Here is a 15208-nt window from a genome sequence, read left to right as displayed (position 1 = left end):
AAGAAGGGAATGCAAAGATGTATGTAGGAGAGTCTAAAACTAGGGTACAAGGAACTGCATCTCCTCTAGTTAAGCACAAGGAAGTCACTTATTTCCAGAAAAGAATGTGGTCTTTGATACAGCACACATTAGAAGAGGGCTACGGCTGTGCACGGTGGTTCACGCCTATAATCCCAGCACACTGGGAAGCTGAGGTGGGAGGATCTCTTGAGCCCAGGAGTTTGAGACCAGCCTGGGAAACATAGTGAGACATCATCTCTACAAAAAAGATTTTTAAAAAATTAACTGGGTGTGGTCGTACGTACCTGTAGTCCCAGCTACATGAGAGGCTGAAGGGATGATCTCTTCAGCTTAGGAGGCTGAGGCTGCAGTGAGCTGCGATTGCATTACTGCACTCTAGCCTAGGCTACAGAGCGAGACCCTGTCTCAAAAAAACAAATAAACAAAAGGTGTTATCTCGCCACTGTACTCCAGTGACAGAGTCTCACTCTGTCTCAAAAAAAAAGAAAAGAAAAGAAAAGAAAAGAAAAGGGCTGTCCAAGTTATTCAGAATAACTGAAGGTGGAATGGTGAGAGGAAAGTATATTCATGTACTCTCTAAGCATTAATACTTCAATAATGGGAAAAACTTAAAGGCAAGAAGACGAAAAATAAGAAAAAAGAGGAAATTTAGAAGATCAGTCCAGGAGAGTTTAAGATCCAAGTGCTAAGCACACAAACTAAACAAACAAATAAAAAGTTACATAGAAAGAATGAGAATGACATGAAACTTTCTTTTTTTAAAGCAATGTCTATAAATTATGAAGAAAAATAATTTTGAACTCAAAATTCTATCCCAGCCAGGTGACCAGTCCAAATTAGGGTGGAATAAAGATACTTTCTTTTTTTTTTTTTTTTTAAATTTTTTATTGGATTTTAGGTTTTGGGGTACATGAGCAGAGCATGCAAGACAGTTGCGTAGGAACACACATGGCAGTGTGCTTTTCTTTCCTTCTCCCCTTCACCCACATTTGGCATTTCTCCCCAGGCTATCCCTCCCCACCTCCCCCTCCCACTGGCCCTCCCCTTTTCCCCCCAATAGACCCGGAATAAAGATACTTTCAAATATAAAAGAACTATGGGGGATGGTCTCACATTTGGAAAAACAAATCAAATATAGAAACAATACAGAAAAATCTACTTCCTTTCCTAGAAAGCCACTGGAAGATAAGCTCCAGCAAAATGAAGCTGTAAGCAAGGAAAAAACACACAAAAAACCCATGAGATCAGAAACAAAGGACAAACGAAGGAAAACAGTAAAGGAAGTCCTGAAATAACAGCTGTTTAGACCATGGGCCTAAAGCAACCAGTCCAGATCAGAGCAGGAAGGTGGAAAGCTCCAGAGGGAGGTCTCTAGAAACAAACGGAGCTGGTATGTCATTTGAATAAATAACATCGACAGCTGTAGAAAATATGTGGACAGTAACAGAAAACAAAGCAAAAGAAAAAAATGAGGGCAACTGAATCCCAGAACAAGAGTTACAGGAGAAAGAAAATCTACTCAGTGTCACGCTTGGGTCAGCAGAGGTAAATACTGACTAGTACTTAACCAAAAGTTCTGCTCAAACTATATTACAATACTGGGAGGATGGAGAAGAAGGCAGACAGTGTGGCAGTGATGGTGGGGGCGGAGGGTGTGGAGAATCGGTGAATGAGAGATAACTGAATCTTCATCTACCTGAAGTTAATGGGCAGTGTTTAAAACGGGCAAGAAATAGCCATATGAGCATATCTGAAAATACGAAGGAAAAAATAGCTCAAGTGGTTCCTCTGCACAGGGGATTCGAAGGGATGGGACAGAGAACAATAGTTTTTGTTATACGCTTTTCTTGCCATTTGATTTGAAACTGAGGTCCCTCCCTTGATATGTGAAAATCACAACTGGAGCTGAGATCTGGGTGGAGACACAGAGCCAAAGCATATCACTCACCAATGTTCAACTTTGCACACAGCAGTTTCTTCATAGGGCTGCTGTGAGGTTTAACATGGTAAAGCACCCACCAGAGGGCCTGGTGCTTAGCAGGTGCTCCAAGAACCTAGTTGTTATTACTGGTAAGTGTTTTAAATAATATGGACTTGTAAAGAAAATGAAATAAACTTATTTTCATCTCCTTTAACAGACATTTTAGAACTAAAAACAGACCAACTTTTCTCCAACTGTCCGCATCTCAGAAGTGGCAAAACCTTTTACCCAGTATAGGTAAAACAAACAATAACAATAGCCCTTATTTATTTTCTTTCTCTTACTCGATGTCTAATTCCAGAGAATCCTATTGGTTTTACTTCCAAAACATGTCTCTTTCATGCTGTGGGTAAAGACATACCCAAGACTGGGAAGAAAGAAAAAAAAAGTCTCAAATTTTACCCTTCTTACTTTTCCCATTAAGCTCACACAAATTCTCCCATGGACTGTAGATCTTCTAGCTCAGAGTATCTTTTGTGTCAAGGACTTCTTTGGGAATACAGAAAGTTTATGGACTGCTTCTTAAATGTTTTCCAATGTATAAAGTAAAATACATCAGAAAAATTACAAGGAAGGTAATGCTTAAAAGTTAGTCTCTTAATCTAAAAGTTATCAAACTGTTAGAAAAACTGCTCATTACCCTCCAATAGCTCCCCATCACATCAGCATTATAAAATCCACATTCCTTGCTGTAGCTTGAAAGGCCCTTGCAACTGTCCATCACTGTCTCCCTCACTCATTCACTTTAGGCACGCTGGTGTTCTTGCTGGTTTTCCAACATGCCACGCCTATTTTCCTCTCAGGGCCTGTATTATACTTATTGTTTGTTCTCTGTCTGGAATTCTCTCATCTCTCAGATTTCTGCATGGCTTGCTTCACATCATTTGGCTTCATGTGCACATGCCCTTTTCTGAAGAAGCCTTCCCAGGTAACAGTATCTAAATCAGCCTCCCCTCCCTAACCACTAGTCATTCTCTATTATCTCACCCTGTTACTTCTCCGAGGCTCGCTCTGTCGCCCGGGCTGGAGTGCGATGGTGAAATCTTAGCGCACTGCAGCCTCTGCCTCCTGGGTTTTCAAGAGATTCTCCTGCCTCAACCTCCCGAGTAGCTGGGATCACTGGCGCCCGCCACCACACCTGGCTAATTTTTGCATTTGTAGTAGACATGATGTTTCGCCAAGTTGGTCAGGCTGATCTTGAACTTACGACCTCAGGTGATCTATCCTCCTCAGCCTCTCAAAGTGCTGGGACTGCAGGCATGAGCCACCAAACCCAGCCTCATTTTATTTATTTATTACTCCCAGTCCCACCCCACCCTGTTCCCCAGCTCCGAAGCAGAATGTATGCCAGCAAATAATTTTCTGATTTGTTCACCGTTGAATTCCCAAAGCTCAGCAGGACCAGGCACACAGTAAATATCCAATAATTATTTGATGAATGAAAGAGCAAATCTCCTCACAGATTAAAGAGAATTATATTAATATGACTGATCCACACCAAACCATAAGGTGGTTAAACAACTTGCATAATAAAAGGGAGAATGTGTTAAAAAGAAAAATATAGGTATGAAGGATTAAAGCTGACCACAAATATTTTTACATTCCCATTTCCTCTCCTTTTGAAGCTGGTCCTTTCTGTCACCCAGAATAGGGTTCGCCGTTAAGAATAATGGTAGCTTCCATTTTCGATGCTTAGAATCTGCCTACCACATAAGAAATGCAAGCTCTGAGAGAAGCATGCTACTGGAAGCCCAAGCCACCATGAAGAGAACTTAAAAGATGAGAATTATTTTGGGGGGTGGGTTGGGAGAGAGACCAAGGATCGTGAAGACATTGTGAGCAAAGAGGCCACTGTGGAAATGGATTCTCTGGTCCAGCCACTCCAAGCTGATAGCGTGTGGATCCAAGATGAACCACCCAGGCAAGCCCATCCCAGACTCCTGACTTAAAAATTGTGAGCCAAGCAAGAATGATTTTTTTTTTTTTTTTTTTAGATGGAGTCTCAGTCTGTTGCCCAGGCTGGAGTGCAGTGGTGCTATCTGGGCCCATTGCAACCTCTGCCTCCCAGGTTCAAACAATTAGCCTACCTCAGCCTTCTGAGTAGCTGGGACTATAGGCACCTATGATTCTGAATTTTTAGTAGAGACGGAGTTTCACGTTGTAGGACAGGTCTTGAACTCCTAACCTCAAGTGATCCACCTGCCTCGGCCTCCCAAAGTGCTGGGATTACAGATGTGAGTCACTGCGCCCAGCCACAAATGGTGATTTTAAAGCACTAAGCTTTATAGTAGTTTGTTATACAGCAACAGCTAACCAGACCATCAGGCAAGAAGGGAGTTCTTAAAGCTAAGCAAAAAGAAGTCTTAAGCAATCAAAAGAATATCACATGAGGCTGGTCGTGGTGGCTCATGCCTGTAATTCCAGCACTTTGAGAGGTCAAGGCAGGCAGATCACGAGGTCAGGAGATCGAAACCATCCTGGAAAACATGGTGAAACCCTGTCTCTACTAAAATACAAAAAAATTAACCAGGCATGGTGGTACGTGCCTGCAGTCCCAGCTACTAAGGAGGCTAAGGCAGAGGAATCAGTTGAACCCAGAAGATGGAGGTTGCAGTGAGCCGAGATCACGCCACTGCACTCCAGCCTGGTGACAGAGCAAGACTCTGTCTCAAAAAGGCTCGTATCTGTAATCCCAGCACTTTGGGAGGCCGAGGTGGGAGGATCATCTGAGGTAAGGAGTTCGAAACCAGCCGACCAACATGCAGAAACCCCATCCCTACTAAATATACAAAAAAATTAGCTGGGCATGGTGGTGCATGCCTGTAATCCCAACTATTTGGGAGGCTGAGACAGGAGAATCACTTGAATCCAGGAGGTGGAGGTTGCAGTGAGCCAAGATTGCACCATTGCATTCCAGCCTGGGCAACAAGAGCAAAACTCTGTCTCAAAAAGAAAAGAAAAGAATGTTACATGATAGAATACAATGGAACAGAATTGCCAAATAAGCATGAAAACAAGTAAAGAAGATCTAGAACGTTTAATTTAAAATGTAGGTTATTAATGCAACAAATTTGTTATAGGGAAAATAAGGATGGAAGAGTTTTAGGGGAAGACAATATATGCACATAGGGAAGAAACCAAACACTGATACCACATTATACTTCATCTGCCATTTTAAACTTGGGGTTTAAAATAAACAGGCTGGGCATAGTGGCTTATGCCTGTAATCCCAACACTTTGGGAGGCTGAGGCCGGCGGATCACCTGAGGTCAGGAGTTTGAGACCAGCCTGGCCCACATGGTAAAATCTTGACTCTACTAGAAATACAAAAATTAGCCAGCCATGGTGGTATGTGTCTGTAGTCCCAGCTACTTGGGAGGATGAGGCAGGAGAATCCTTTCAACCCAGGAGGTGGAGGTCGCAGTGAGCTGAGATCACGCCACTGCACTCCAGCCTCGGCAACAGATAAAGACTCTGTCTCAAAATAAATAAATAAAATTAAATAAACAAACTTAAAATATGGTGAGAGTTGTTAAAGATAGAATAGGTTATTAAAGGAAATCAAAGGTTTCTGCTATGGTTTGAATGTGTCCCCCACAGTTCACATGTTGGAAACTTAATCCCCATATAAAACAGTGTTGAGAAATGGATCTTTTAAAAGGTGAATAGGTCATGAGGGCTCTGTCCTCATGAATGTATTAATGCTGGTTTCAAGGGAGAGGGTTAGTTACTGCAGGGGGGGGTCCTGATAAAAGGATATGTTTAGCCACTCTCTCTCGTTTTTAAATAATAGAGACAGGGTCTCATGTATTGCCCAGGCTGGTCTTAAACTCTCAGGCTCATGTGATCCTCCTGTCTCGACCTCTCAAAGTGCTAGGATTACAGGCATGAGCCACCATGCCCAGCTTGGCCACTTTCTTTCTTTTCTTCCTTTTGTTTTTTTAACTGTCTTATTATTAACTGTGTTTGTATATAATGTTATTAATATACAGCATATATGACAAGCCATATATCAAAATAGTACAAACAATTACATAACATAATAATTTTAGCATTTTCTTATCTTATTACCAAGATATTAAGCCCATCCTTACTAATTTGTACTCCTCACTTGAAAAAGGATGATCATATACTGGAAAAAACTAGACCAATGTATTTCTTCAATGAGGCTTTTGAGAGCAACAGAGCCCTCACCTATTACCCCCGAGGATCCACCGCTCTCTGCTTCTCCAGCTTCCCTATCTTTTGCTGTACAAAATGCTTTTTGGTAGGTTGAAGAAAACAGTTGTTTAGCTCAGGCAGTTGAGATAAATGTCCAAAGATAGGGCAAAATTAACTAAACTTTGTCTACCCTTATTCATGGGACCATGGTTCTTCCTGTCCAGGCCACTTTCCTTTTGCTCTCTCGTGCATGCTCTCGTGTCCTTCCACCCTTTCACCTTGGGGTGATGCAGCAAAAAAGGCCCTTGACAGATGCAGGCCACTCAACCTGGAACTTCCCAGCTTCCTAAACTAGAAGAACTAGATCTCTTTTCTTTGTACACGAAGTACCAGTTTCAGGTATTCTGTTCTAGCAACACAAAACAGACTAAGACAAGCATCTTCTTGAAATATGTGAGAAAAGATCTGTATCTACCTATGAAAGGATGTAACTCTGTTCAACTCTGAGAGACTTTCTTCTAGGAAGACTATGATACTATGACCTCATGACTGTTCCCACTACTTTTACCTAAGGTGCTCATGACCATGATCATTACTAAATAGCTGCCAGCTGTTTACTACCATGGTGGTGGACACATTACCAACATCACTTAACTTTTGTGGCAATCCTGCTAATTAAGTATTATCCACATTTTAAAAGTTCCAAAATGAGGGTCAGAAAAATGAAGTAATATAGTCCCAAGGTTACTATGGTATCATACAGAATATAATTGGTCTTTGCCCACCATTCCTGGCATAGAGCTTCAAAAATCCTTGCAATTTCCTGAGTGCCAGGAGTGTCTTTGTTGAGCTAATCCATAGATAGCTTCCGGCTGCAGACTACCACCAGCAAGATCAAGCATGTGATTAGAGTTGTAACGCCGACGCTCCTTCTGAATTTCTGTAGTCTTGAGCCCTTTTCTAAATCCCTCACAGAATGCTTAACCTTGAAAATAATTTTCAGTAATTGTTAAAGGCAGATATAGGAGCATAGCTCCAGCAGAAAACCTTAAAAATCTATCTTTAGCCGGGCGCGGTGGCTCGTGCCTGTAATCCCAGCACTTTGGGAGGCCGAGGCGGGTGGATCACCAGGTCAAGAGATCCATCCTGGTCAACATGGTGAAACCCTGTCTCTACTAAAAATACAAAAAATTAGCTGGGCATGGTGGCGCGTGCCTGTAATCCCAGCTACTCGGTAGGCTGAGGCAGGAGAATTGCCTGAACCCAGGAGGCGGAGGTTGCGGTGAGCTGAGATCGCGCCATTGCACTCCAGCCTGCGTAACAAGAGTGAAACTCCGTCTCAAAATAATAAATAAATAAAATAAAAAATAAAAATCTATCTCTAATTTCTAGTATAGTGAAGAGTCTCTGGGTTTTGTTTCCTTTAAGCTTCAGAGACACCCCAAGACACAAATTCTGAAAATACTTTTGTGGTCAAAAGTGTATGCTGGCCAGACGCAGTGGCTCATGCTTATAATCCCAGCACTTTGGGAGTCTGAGGTGGGCAGATCACCTGAAGTCAGGAGTTCGAGGTTGCAAAGAGCTATGATTGCACCACTACACTCCAGCCTGAGTGGCAGAGCAAAACCCTGTCTCTATTAAAAAAGAAAGAGAGGCCGGGCATGGTGGCTCACACCTGTACTTCTCAGCACTTTGGGAGGCTAAGGTGGGTGGATCACCTGAGGTCAGAAATTTGAGACCAGCCTGACCAACATGGCAAAACCCCATCTCTACTAAAAATACAAAAAATAGCCAGGCATGTTGGCAGCACCTGTAATCCTAGCTACTTGGGAGGTTGAGGTAGGAGAATCACTTGAACCCAGGAGGCAGAGGTTATGGTAAGCAAAGATCGTGCCACTGCACTCCAGCCTGGGTGAGAGAGCAAGACTCCATCTCAAAAAAAAAAAAAAAAAAAGTATATGCTTCAACTGTTCTCAGCCAAAAAGAGTTTTCTTTCTTTTTTTGTTTTTCTTTTGAGATGGAGTCTTGCTTGGTCACCCAGGCTGGAATGCAATGGCGCAATCTTGGTTTATTGCAACCTCCACCTCCTGGGTTCAGGCAATTTTCCTGCCTCAGCCTCCCAAGCAGCTGGGATTACAGGCATGTGCCACTACGCCCAGCTACTTTTGACAGGGTTTCCAAAATAAAAAATAAAAAAATAAAAAAATAAATTCTACGGTGATAAATTTGAGAAATAACAACAACAACAAAAAGAGACAGGGTTTTACCATATTGGCCAGGCTAGTCTCAAACTTCTGACCTCCAGTGATCCACCCACCTCAGCTTCCCAGAGTGTTTAGGTTACAGGCGTGAGCCACTGTGCTCAGGCCAAAAAGAGCTTTCTAAGTACCAACACAGAAAAGCAATCTCATGGGGTCCAAGTAGTAATACTATGTATGCCAAACCTTTTCTTTTTAATTTTTAATTTTTTTAGAGGGAGTCTCATTGTGTCGCCCAGGATGGAGTGCAGTGGCATGATCTTGGCTCACTGCAACTTCTGCCTCCCGGGTATTCTCTGCCTCAGCCTCCTGAGTAGCTAGGATTACAGGTACCTGCCACCATGTCTGGCTACTTTTTTGTATTTTTTAGTAGAGATGGGGTTTCACCATCTTGGCCAGGCTAGTCTTGACCTCCTGACCTTGTGATCCACTGGCTTCAGACTCCCAAAGTGCTGGGATACAGTTGTGAGCCACCAGGCCCGGCCCTATGCAAGAGCTTTCTAAGTGTTTATTTCGACCTATGAAGTTTCCTTTCAGAGACCAAAAATTGATTGCCCAAATTTAATCTTCCTTTCCTAGGATGCATATGAATTATATTGTTTATAAATGCTAAAAGTTTTTATTTTTAATGATCTGAATCTCTTATATGGAAATGCTGCAAGTTTCTAGATTCATCTGTGTTATATTTTTATTTCTTACCTGGCCTGTTAGTGGCTGCCATAATAAACACCTGCTGGCGTGTTTCCAGACCATCCATCTCTGTAAGTAGCTGATTCACCACTCGGACACTTGCCCCTGTCTAAAAAGAAATATATCTGGTTCAATCAGCTCTCAATATAAAGAAAAAAACCCATTTTCTTCTCCATAAAAATAATACATTTACCAACTCAAAAGAGATAACAATGATTATTTTCTAAGGAGTCACTATATGTAGACACTGTGCAAAATGTGTTCTCATGTGGACCTCCCCAGAAATCCTATTATCATCCACAGTCAAAATGAGGAAACTGAGGCTTAGAGGGGTTATTGTCCAAGTTCTCACCACTAGATAAAGGAAGAGATGAAACTCAGTATCAGGCCAAGTAGATCTCAAGGTCTGATGTTTTTGAGTTACTCAAAGATCTAACTGTCACAATAAACTTCCTTTGGGGCAAATCTACAGCTAGCTTTTGTTTTTTTTTTGGTAGAGATAGGGTCTTGTTATGCTGCCCAGGCTGGTCTTGAACTCCTGGCCTCAAGCTATCCTCCTGCCTCAGCAGACAAAGTGCTAGGATTATAGGTGTGAGCCACTGCACCCCACCTAGACTAAGCTTTTGAACCCCAAATTTCCTGGTATATTAGGTATTCTAGATCTCATTTTATTTTATTTTTAAAGCCAGTCAAATTTAACAGTGGGGGTTTGTATACCAACTTTGGTGAGACTTTTTTTTTTTGAGGCGGGGTTTTACTGTGTAGCCCAGGCTGGAGTGCAGTGGTACGATCTCAGCTCACTATAGCATTGACCTCCTGGGCTCAAGCAATTCTCCCACCTCAGCCTCCTGAGTAGGCTGGGACTACTGGTGCATGCCACCATGCTTGGCTAATTTTCATATTTTTTCTAGAGAACCTCTTGCTATATTGCCCAGGCTAGTCTTAAACTCCTGAGCTCAAGCGATCCTTCTGCCTCGGCCTCCCAAAGTGCTGGCATTACAGGCTTGTGCCACCACATCCAGAAGACACTAACGTTAGTAAGTTCTGATAACCCACCACCATCAGACCAGCCAGGTGTTCCAGATCTTTTTAGTGCACTATATACAGAAGTATCTGGGACACTGAGGCATTTTCTCTTTTCCTTGAAGCAAATAATACAAAGTACAGCTACCTCAGCAATATCTAAGGGAAAGGAGAGATTCAGGGAATTGGTAACTAGAGGATAAACCACTCAGATACAGAAACAACGTTTTAAATGAGGAAAATGAGAAAAGTGGTGCTGTGTTTTTGGTCATTAATTGCTTTTCTTCAGCCTAATTTTTATGTACACAGGTTATAATGGGCTTACCTCAATGATTTTCTTTCCTTTTTTCTTTTTTTGAGACAATGGTCTCATTCTGTTACCCAGGCTGGAAGTGCAGTGGTGAGATCTTGGCTCACTACAACCTCTACCTCCCAGGCTCAAAAAATCCTACTTCCTCAGCCTCTGAAGTGGCTGGGGCTACAGGTATGGGCCAGCACACCTGGCTAATTTTTGTATCATTATTATTATTATTATTATTTTTGGTAGAGACAGGGTTTCACCATGTTACCCACTGATCTCGAACTCCTGGACTCAAGCAATCCACCCACCTTGGCTGCCCAACCTGCTGGGATTATAGAGATGAGCTATCATGCCCAGCTTACCCTACTGATTTCTCCAGATAAAAAATATTTGGTGTCCCTTAATATCACTCCGTGGGAACATAATACTAACAGAATTGTAATCCATACTCAAAAATATAATTTGGAATTACTGAAGACAGTCAACCTCATGGTAATCAGCGATATGTATATTAAAATGTAATATGATTTGCCAATAAAACTGACAAAAAATAAAAAGATGGGTGTAATCCATTGTTGATAGGAAATGGTTATTTTCACAAATTGTTGATGGGCACATGTAACTGATAGTTTTTGTGAAGGATGATATAGCATTATCTTTCAAAATCTAATATATATCAATCTTCAATCCCGGTTTCTACTTCCAAAATTATCTCTCACATAGCCCCACCACAGGTGCATAAAAATACGTGATACAAGTTCACTAGAGTTCTGTTTGTAAGAGAAACAACTGGAAACAGACCAAACACCCAAAACAGGAGAATTACTAAGTAAACTCTGCTGTATCCAGACAGGATTATACAATATATTGTTTTAAGTTATTCCGTAAATGAGAAAGTCATCAAGACAGAATGACTACATTTATATAAAAAACAAAAGCCTAGGTCCAGGCGTGGTGCAATCCCAGCACTTCAGGAGGCTGAGGCAGGAAGATCAATTGAGGCCAGAAGTTCAAGACACGCCTGGGCAATGTAGTAAGATCCCGTCTCTAAAAACAAAAACACCTGCACTCCTAGCTACTCAGGCAGCTGAGGAGGGATCACCGCTTGAGCCCAGGAGCTCAAGGCAGCAGGCAGTGAGCTACGATCACACCACTGCACTCCAGCCTGGGCAACAGGGTAAGGTCCTGTCTCAAACAACAGCAGCAGCAACAAAGCAGAAGTGTCAACTCTACACGTTTTTATGTTTGTGGAATAAGTTCTAGAATGATACGTACTAAGTGATAAACTATCGGCAGTCACATAATAACCTCCAAGAGTAATATGGAGGAGAATGTAAAGAAATGTACTCTCTTTATATTTGTGCTTTATTTGAATTTTTCACAAGCATGTATTCATGTATAACTAGTGTAATTAAAACAGAATACATTCAAATTTAAAATGTTTTTAGAGGTGAGGCGTGGTGGCTCATGCCTGTAATCCTAGCACTTTGGAAGGCTGAGGCAGGAGGATCACCTGAGTTTAGAAGTTCAAGACTAACCTTTCCAACATGGTGAAACCCTGTCTCTACTAAAAAAATATACAAAAAATCAGCTGGGTGTGGTGACGTGAGCCTGTAGTAGCTGGGACTCAGGAGGCTGAGGCATGAGAATTGCTTGAACCCAGAGGCAGAGGTTGCAGAGAACTGAGATTACACGTCTGCACTCCAGCCTGGGTGACAGAGTGAGACTGTTCCAAAAATAAACAAACAAATAAGTAAAAACAAATGTAAATAAAATGTTTTTAGAATTTGCTTTAGGTCCCCTCGAGCTTTGCCTGCCCTGAGCTCTTCTGCTTCTGGTGGCCAGAATGGAGGGGTAGAGCAGTCCTCGGCGACCCAGGAGATGGGCAGCGGGCGGCCATGCCTGTCCCAGGGCCGGCAAGGCACAGGCAAAAAAAAAAAAAAAAAAAAAAAAAAGATTCTGCTTTAGGTGAAAATGTTATTAAACCAAACCATAGCCGGGCGGAGTGGCTCACGCCTGTAATCCCAGAACTTTGGGAGGCCGAGGTGGATGGATCACCTGAGGTCAGGAGTTCGAGATCAGCCTAGCCAACATGGTGAAACCCTGTCTCTACTAAAATACAAAATTAGCCAGGTGTGGTGGCAAACGCCTGTAGTCCCAGCTACTTCGAAGACGGAGACAGGAGAATCATCTGAACCTGGGAGGCAGAGGCTGCAGTGAGCCAAAATCACACCATGGCACTCCAGCCTGGGTGATAGAGCAAGACCGAAAGAAAGAAGAAAAAAAAAAGAAAAGAAAAGAAGGAAAGAAAAAAGAAAGGAAAAGCATATATAACAGAGTATAGAAATGTATGGCAATAGGGTGGGCATGGCAGCTCAAGCATGTAATCCCAGCACTTTGGGAGGCCAAGGCCAGTGGATCACATGAGACCAGGTGTTCAAGACTAGCCTGGCAACATGGTGAAACCCCATTTGTACTGAAAATACAAATATTAGCTGGGCGTGGTGACAGGAGCCTGTAATCCCAGCTACTCAGGAGGCTGAGGCAGGAAAATTGCTTGAACCTGGGAGCAGAGGTTGCAGTGAGCTGAGATAGCACCACTGCACTCTAGCCTGGATGACAGAGCAAGATTCTGTCTCAAAAAAAAAAAAATGTATGACAGTAGACATTCAAGAAACAGATAAGGCTGCTCTGCCTGTGGAGTAGCCACTCTTTATTCCTAAAAATAAAAAGAGAGAGAAAGCAGAAGTGAGACATGTACTTCATATGGCTATAGACTTCTTTGAGGGCAACAGTTAACAACGAACCTCTCCAAATTTAGATTTACCAGCTGACAGTAAAGAGCTGCAAACCAATGAAGGGGCTGTGGACAAATAAAGGGTTTATTCATGGCAGAAGAGACAGGAATAAAAAGGAAAGGAACAAAATCCAGAGCATGTCGTGCCCTAAACAGATATGAAAGTGCCGTGTTCTGCTCTATAGCCCACAGTAGCCTTTGGAATATGACTGGGGAACCTGGGAAGGGTGTCTGACTCAGTCACTGACATCACTATCAAAGATAAGCCTGTAATAAGAATTTCCTGTGACGGTATCAATAACCACTGGATGAGGAAACAAACCACTACATTGTGAGTCACGTTTACTTATGTATTTATTTATATCAGTCAGCTTTTGTTTTTGTGACTTTTAAATATTTTGAAGATTTTTAGCAAAATGAGGCAGGTAATAAATGTTTTAAGACCTAAGAAAACACACACACACACACACTACACAACTATTTGAAAGTAAATCACACAAGATTTATTTCCTAGGTTTCAGAAATGTAACCACTCCCTCAGTCATCTTACAAGAAATGTACTAATAAAAAAATAGTTGCTATCTCCTTCAAAAAGGTTTACACACGTGCGCGCGCGCACACACACATACACACACACACAGAGTTTATGCTATGCTTCACTAAGCTTCAAATTCTTATATAATGGAACTCCTAATAACTGTTTCTGGTACTCTGTACTGAAATCTCTAAGGACTGTGACTCAGTGTGGCTGACTCAAGTGGTATTCAAGGCAGATCAATTTTATATCTTAACGGGTGTTGGCTCTTTTTTTTAATCTCCTTCATTTTAATGTCCTCACTTTAACTGAAAAGGTATTGGGTCTTAACGTTAATAACCTGACCCGATTTTGAGTGCATGATGACTTAAATTGTATTTTTTCTTGTCTCATGAACCCATTTAACCCGAGAATATTGTAGGGTTACAAGATTATAAATAAGGCAAGCTGTTTAAAACTAACATCATTTCCATACTCACCTACTCATTTGTGTAAATTAGGATGACCTTATAGATTGTGCAACCAAAATAATATACAGGAAAAAAAATGGATATTTTTTTAGACAACTGCTATCTCTAAGCAGTGATTTCAAATTACCAGCTGTCTTCATTAGGTGTCTCAGTGTTCCCAAGGGATGCAAGAAATACGTGGCTTGGAACTTAGAAAAGGTTTATTGTGCTAAAAGAATCTGTAAACCACTAATCCATGATACTTACCTCTCGGTCTGATCTTCGAGGACATAAAGCATCCACTTCATCAAAGAATATCACACAGGGTGCTGAGTTCTTGGCTCGCTGAAAAATTTGTCGCACAGCACGTTCACTCTCACCAACGTACTAAACGTACATAGGAAGTAAATAAAATGTCAACAGTTCAAAATTTGGGGTTTGCGTCTAATGACAGTAAAACTAGTTTTAAGTGACATAAAATTAGTTATCTGTGTCATAGTTCAACGCAATAAAATTGGCTACTATTTAAGCCTATTATAAATTTCCTTATTCATAAAATGAAGACTTAAGTGAAATGTAAGGTCTTCTCTAGCTAAAAAAAAAAAAATCACCAAATTTCAACTGTATTTTAGAACTAAACTTTTTTTTTTTTGCCAGTTCTTTTGGCTATAGAACTAACCTTGCAAGCCTTGTGCATATAAAATATCCAGCAGTAATTGTCATTATTCAATAGTACTTTCCATGCACACAAGTCAAATTACTGTTTTGTTGTTATTTCTACGCAAGTCATCTTACTAAATAAAGGAGGAGCTATTTTGTCATACAGCATCAGAGGAGGCAAAGTGAGCCAACTAGGCATTTAACAGGTTTCATAATGGCTTACTCTGTGTTGAAATCTAAACAAAATATAAAACATTAAGATCAGTCAAGAAATACAGCAATTCACAAGCAACTGTAACATTAGGACTAAGTAAGTTAAGTAAGCCTCCCGA

At 41.5% G+C, this 15208-nt stretch overlaps 1 protein-coding gene across 12 annotated transcripts in view; it reads right to left on the bottom strand.

Annotated features, from left to right (window-relative positions):
• The window catches only part of NVL (nuclear VCP like), a 99156-nt gene that overhangs the window by 31231 nt on the left and 52717 nt on the right, over positions 1-15208 (bottom strand). For all 12 annotated transcript variants that reach the window (XR_013529660.1, XM_002760472.6, XM_008985148.5 and 9 more), the window contains 2 exons: positions 14484-14603; positions 9121-9220 (listed from right to left, as the gene is read on the bottom strand). Coding sequence is in view for 11 of the 12 variants with exons in the window: in XM_002760472.6 (XP_002760518.4) it covers positions 9121-9220; positions 14484-14603 (220 nt within the window). In the remaining variant the exon portion in view is untranslated. The remainder of the gene's footprint in view (positions 1-9120; positions 9221-14483; positions 14604-15208) is intronic.

Source organism: Callithrix jacchus, chromosome 19, assembly GCF_049354715.1.
Source record: "Callithrix jacchus isolate 240 chromosome 19, calJac240_pri, whole genome shotgun sequence".
In the NCBI taxonomy this organism is placed as follows: Eukaryota; Metazoa; Chordata; class Mammalia; order Primates; family Cebidae; genus Callithrix; species Callithrix jacchus.
Note: the sequence above shows the minus strand (reverse complement) of the source record. Positions and strands in the feature narration are given on the sequence as shown.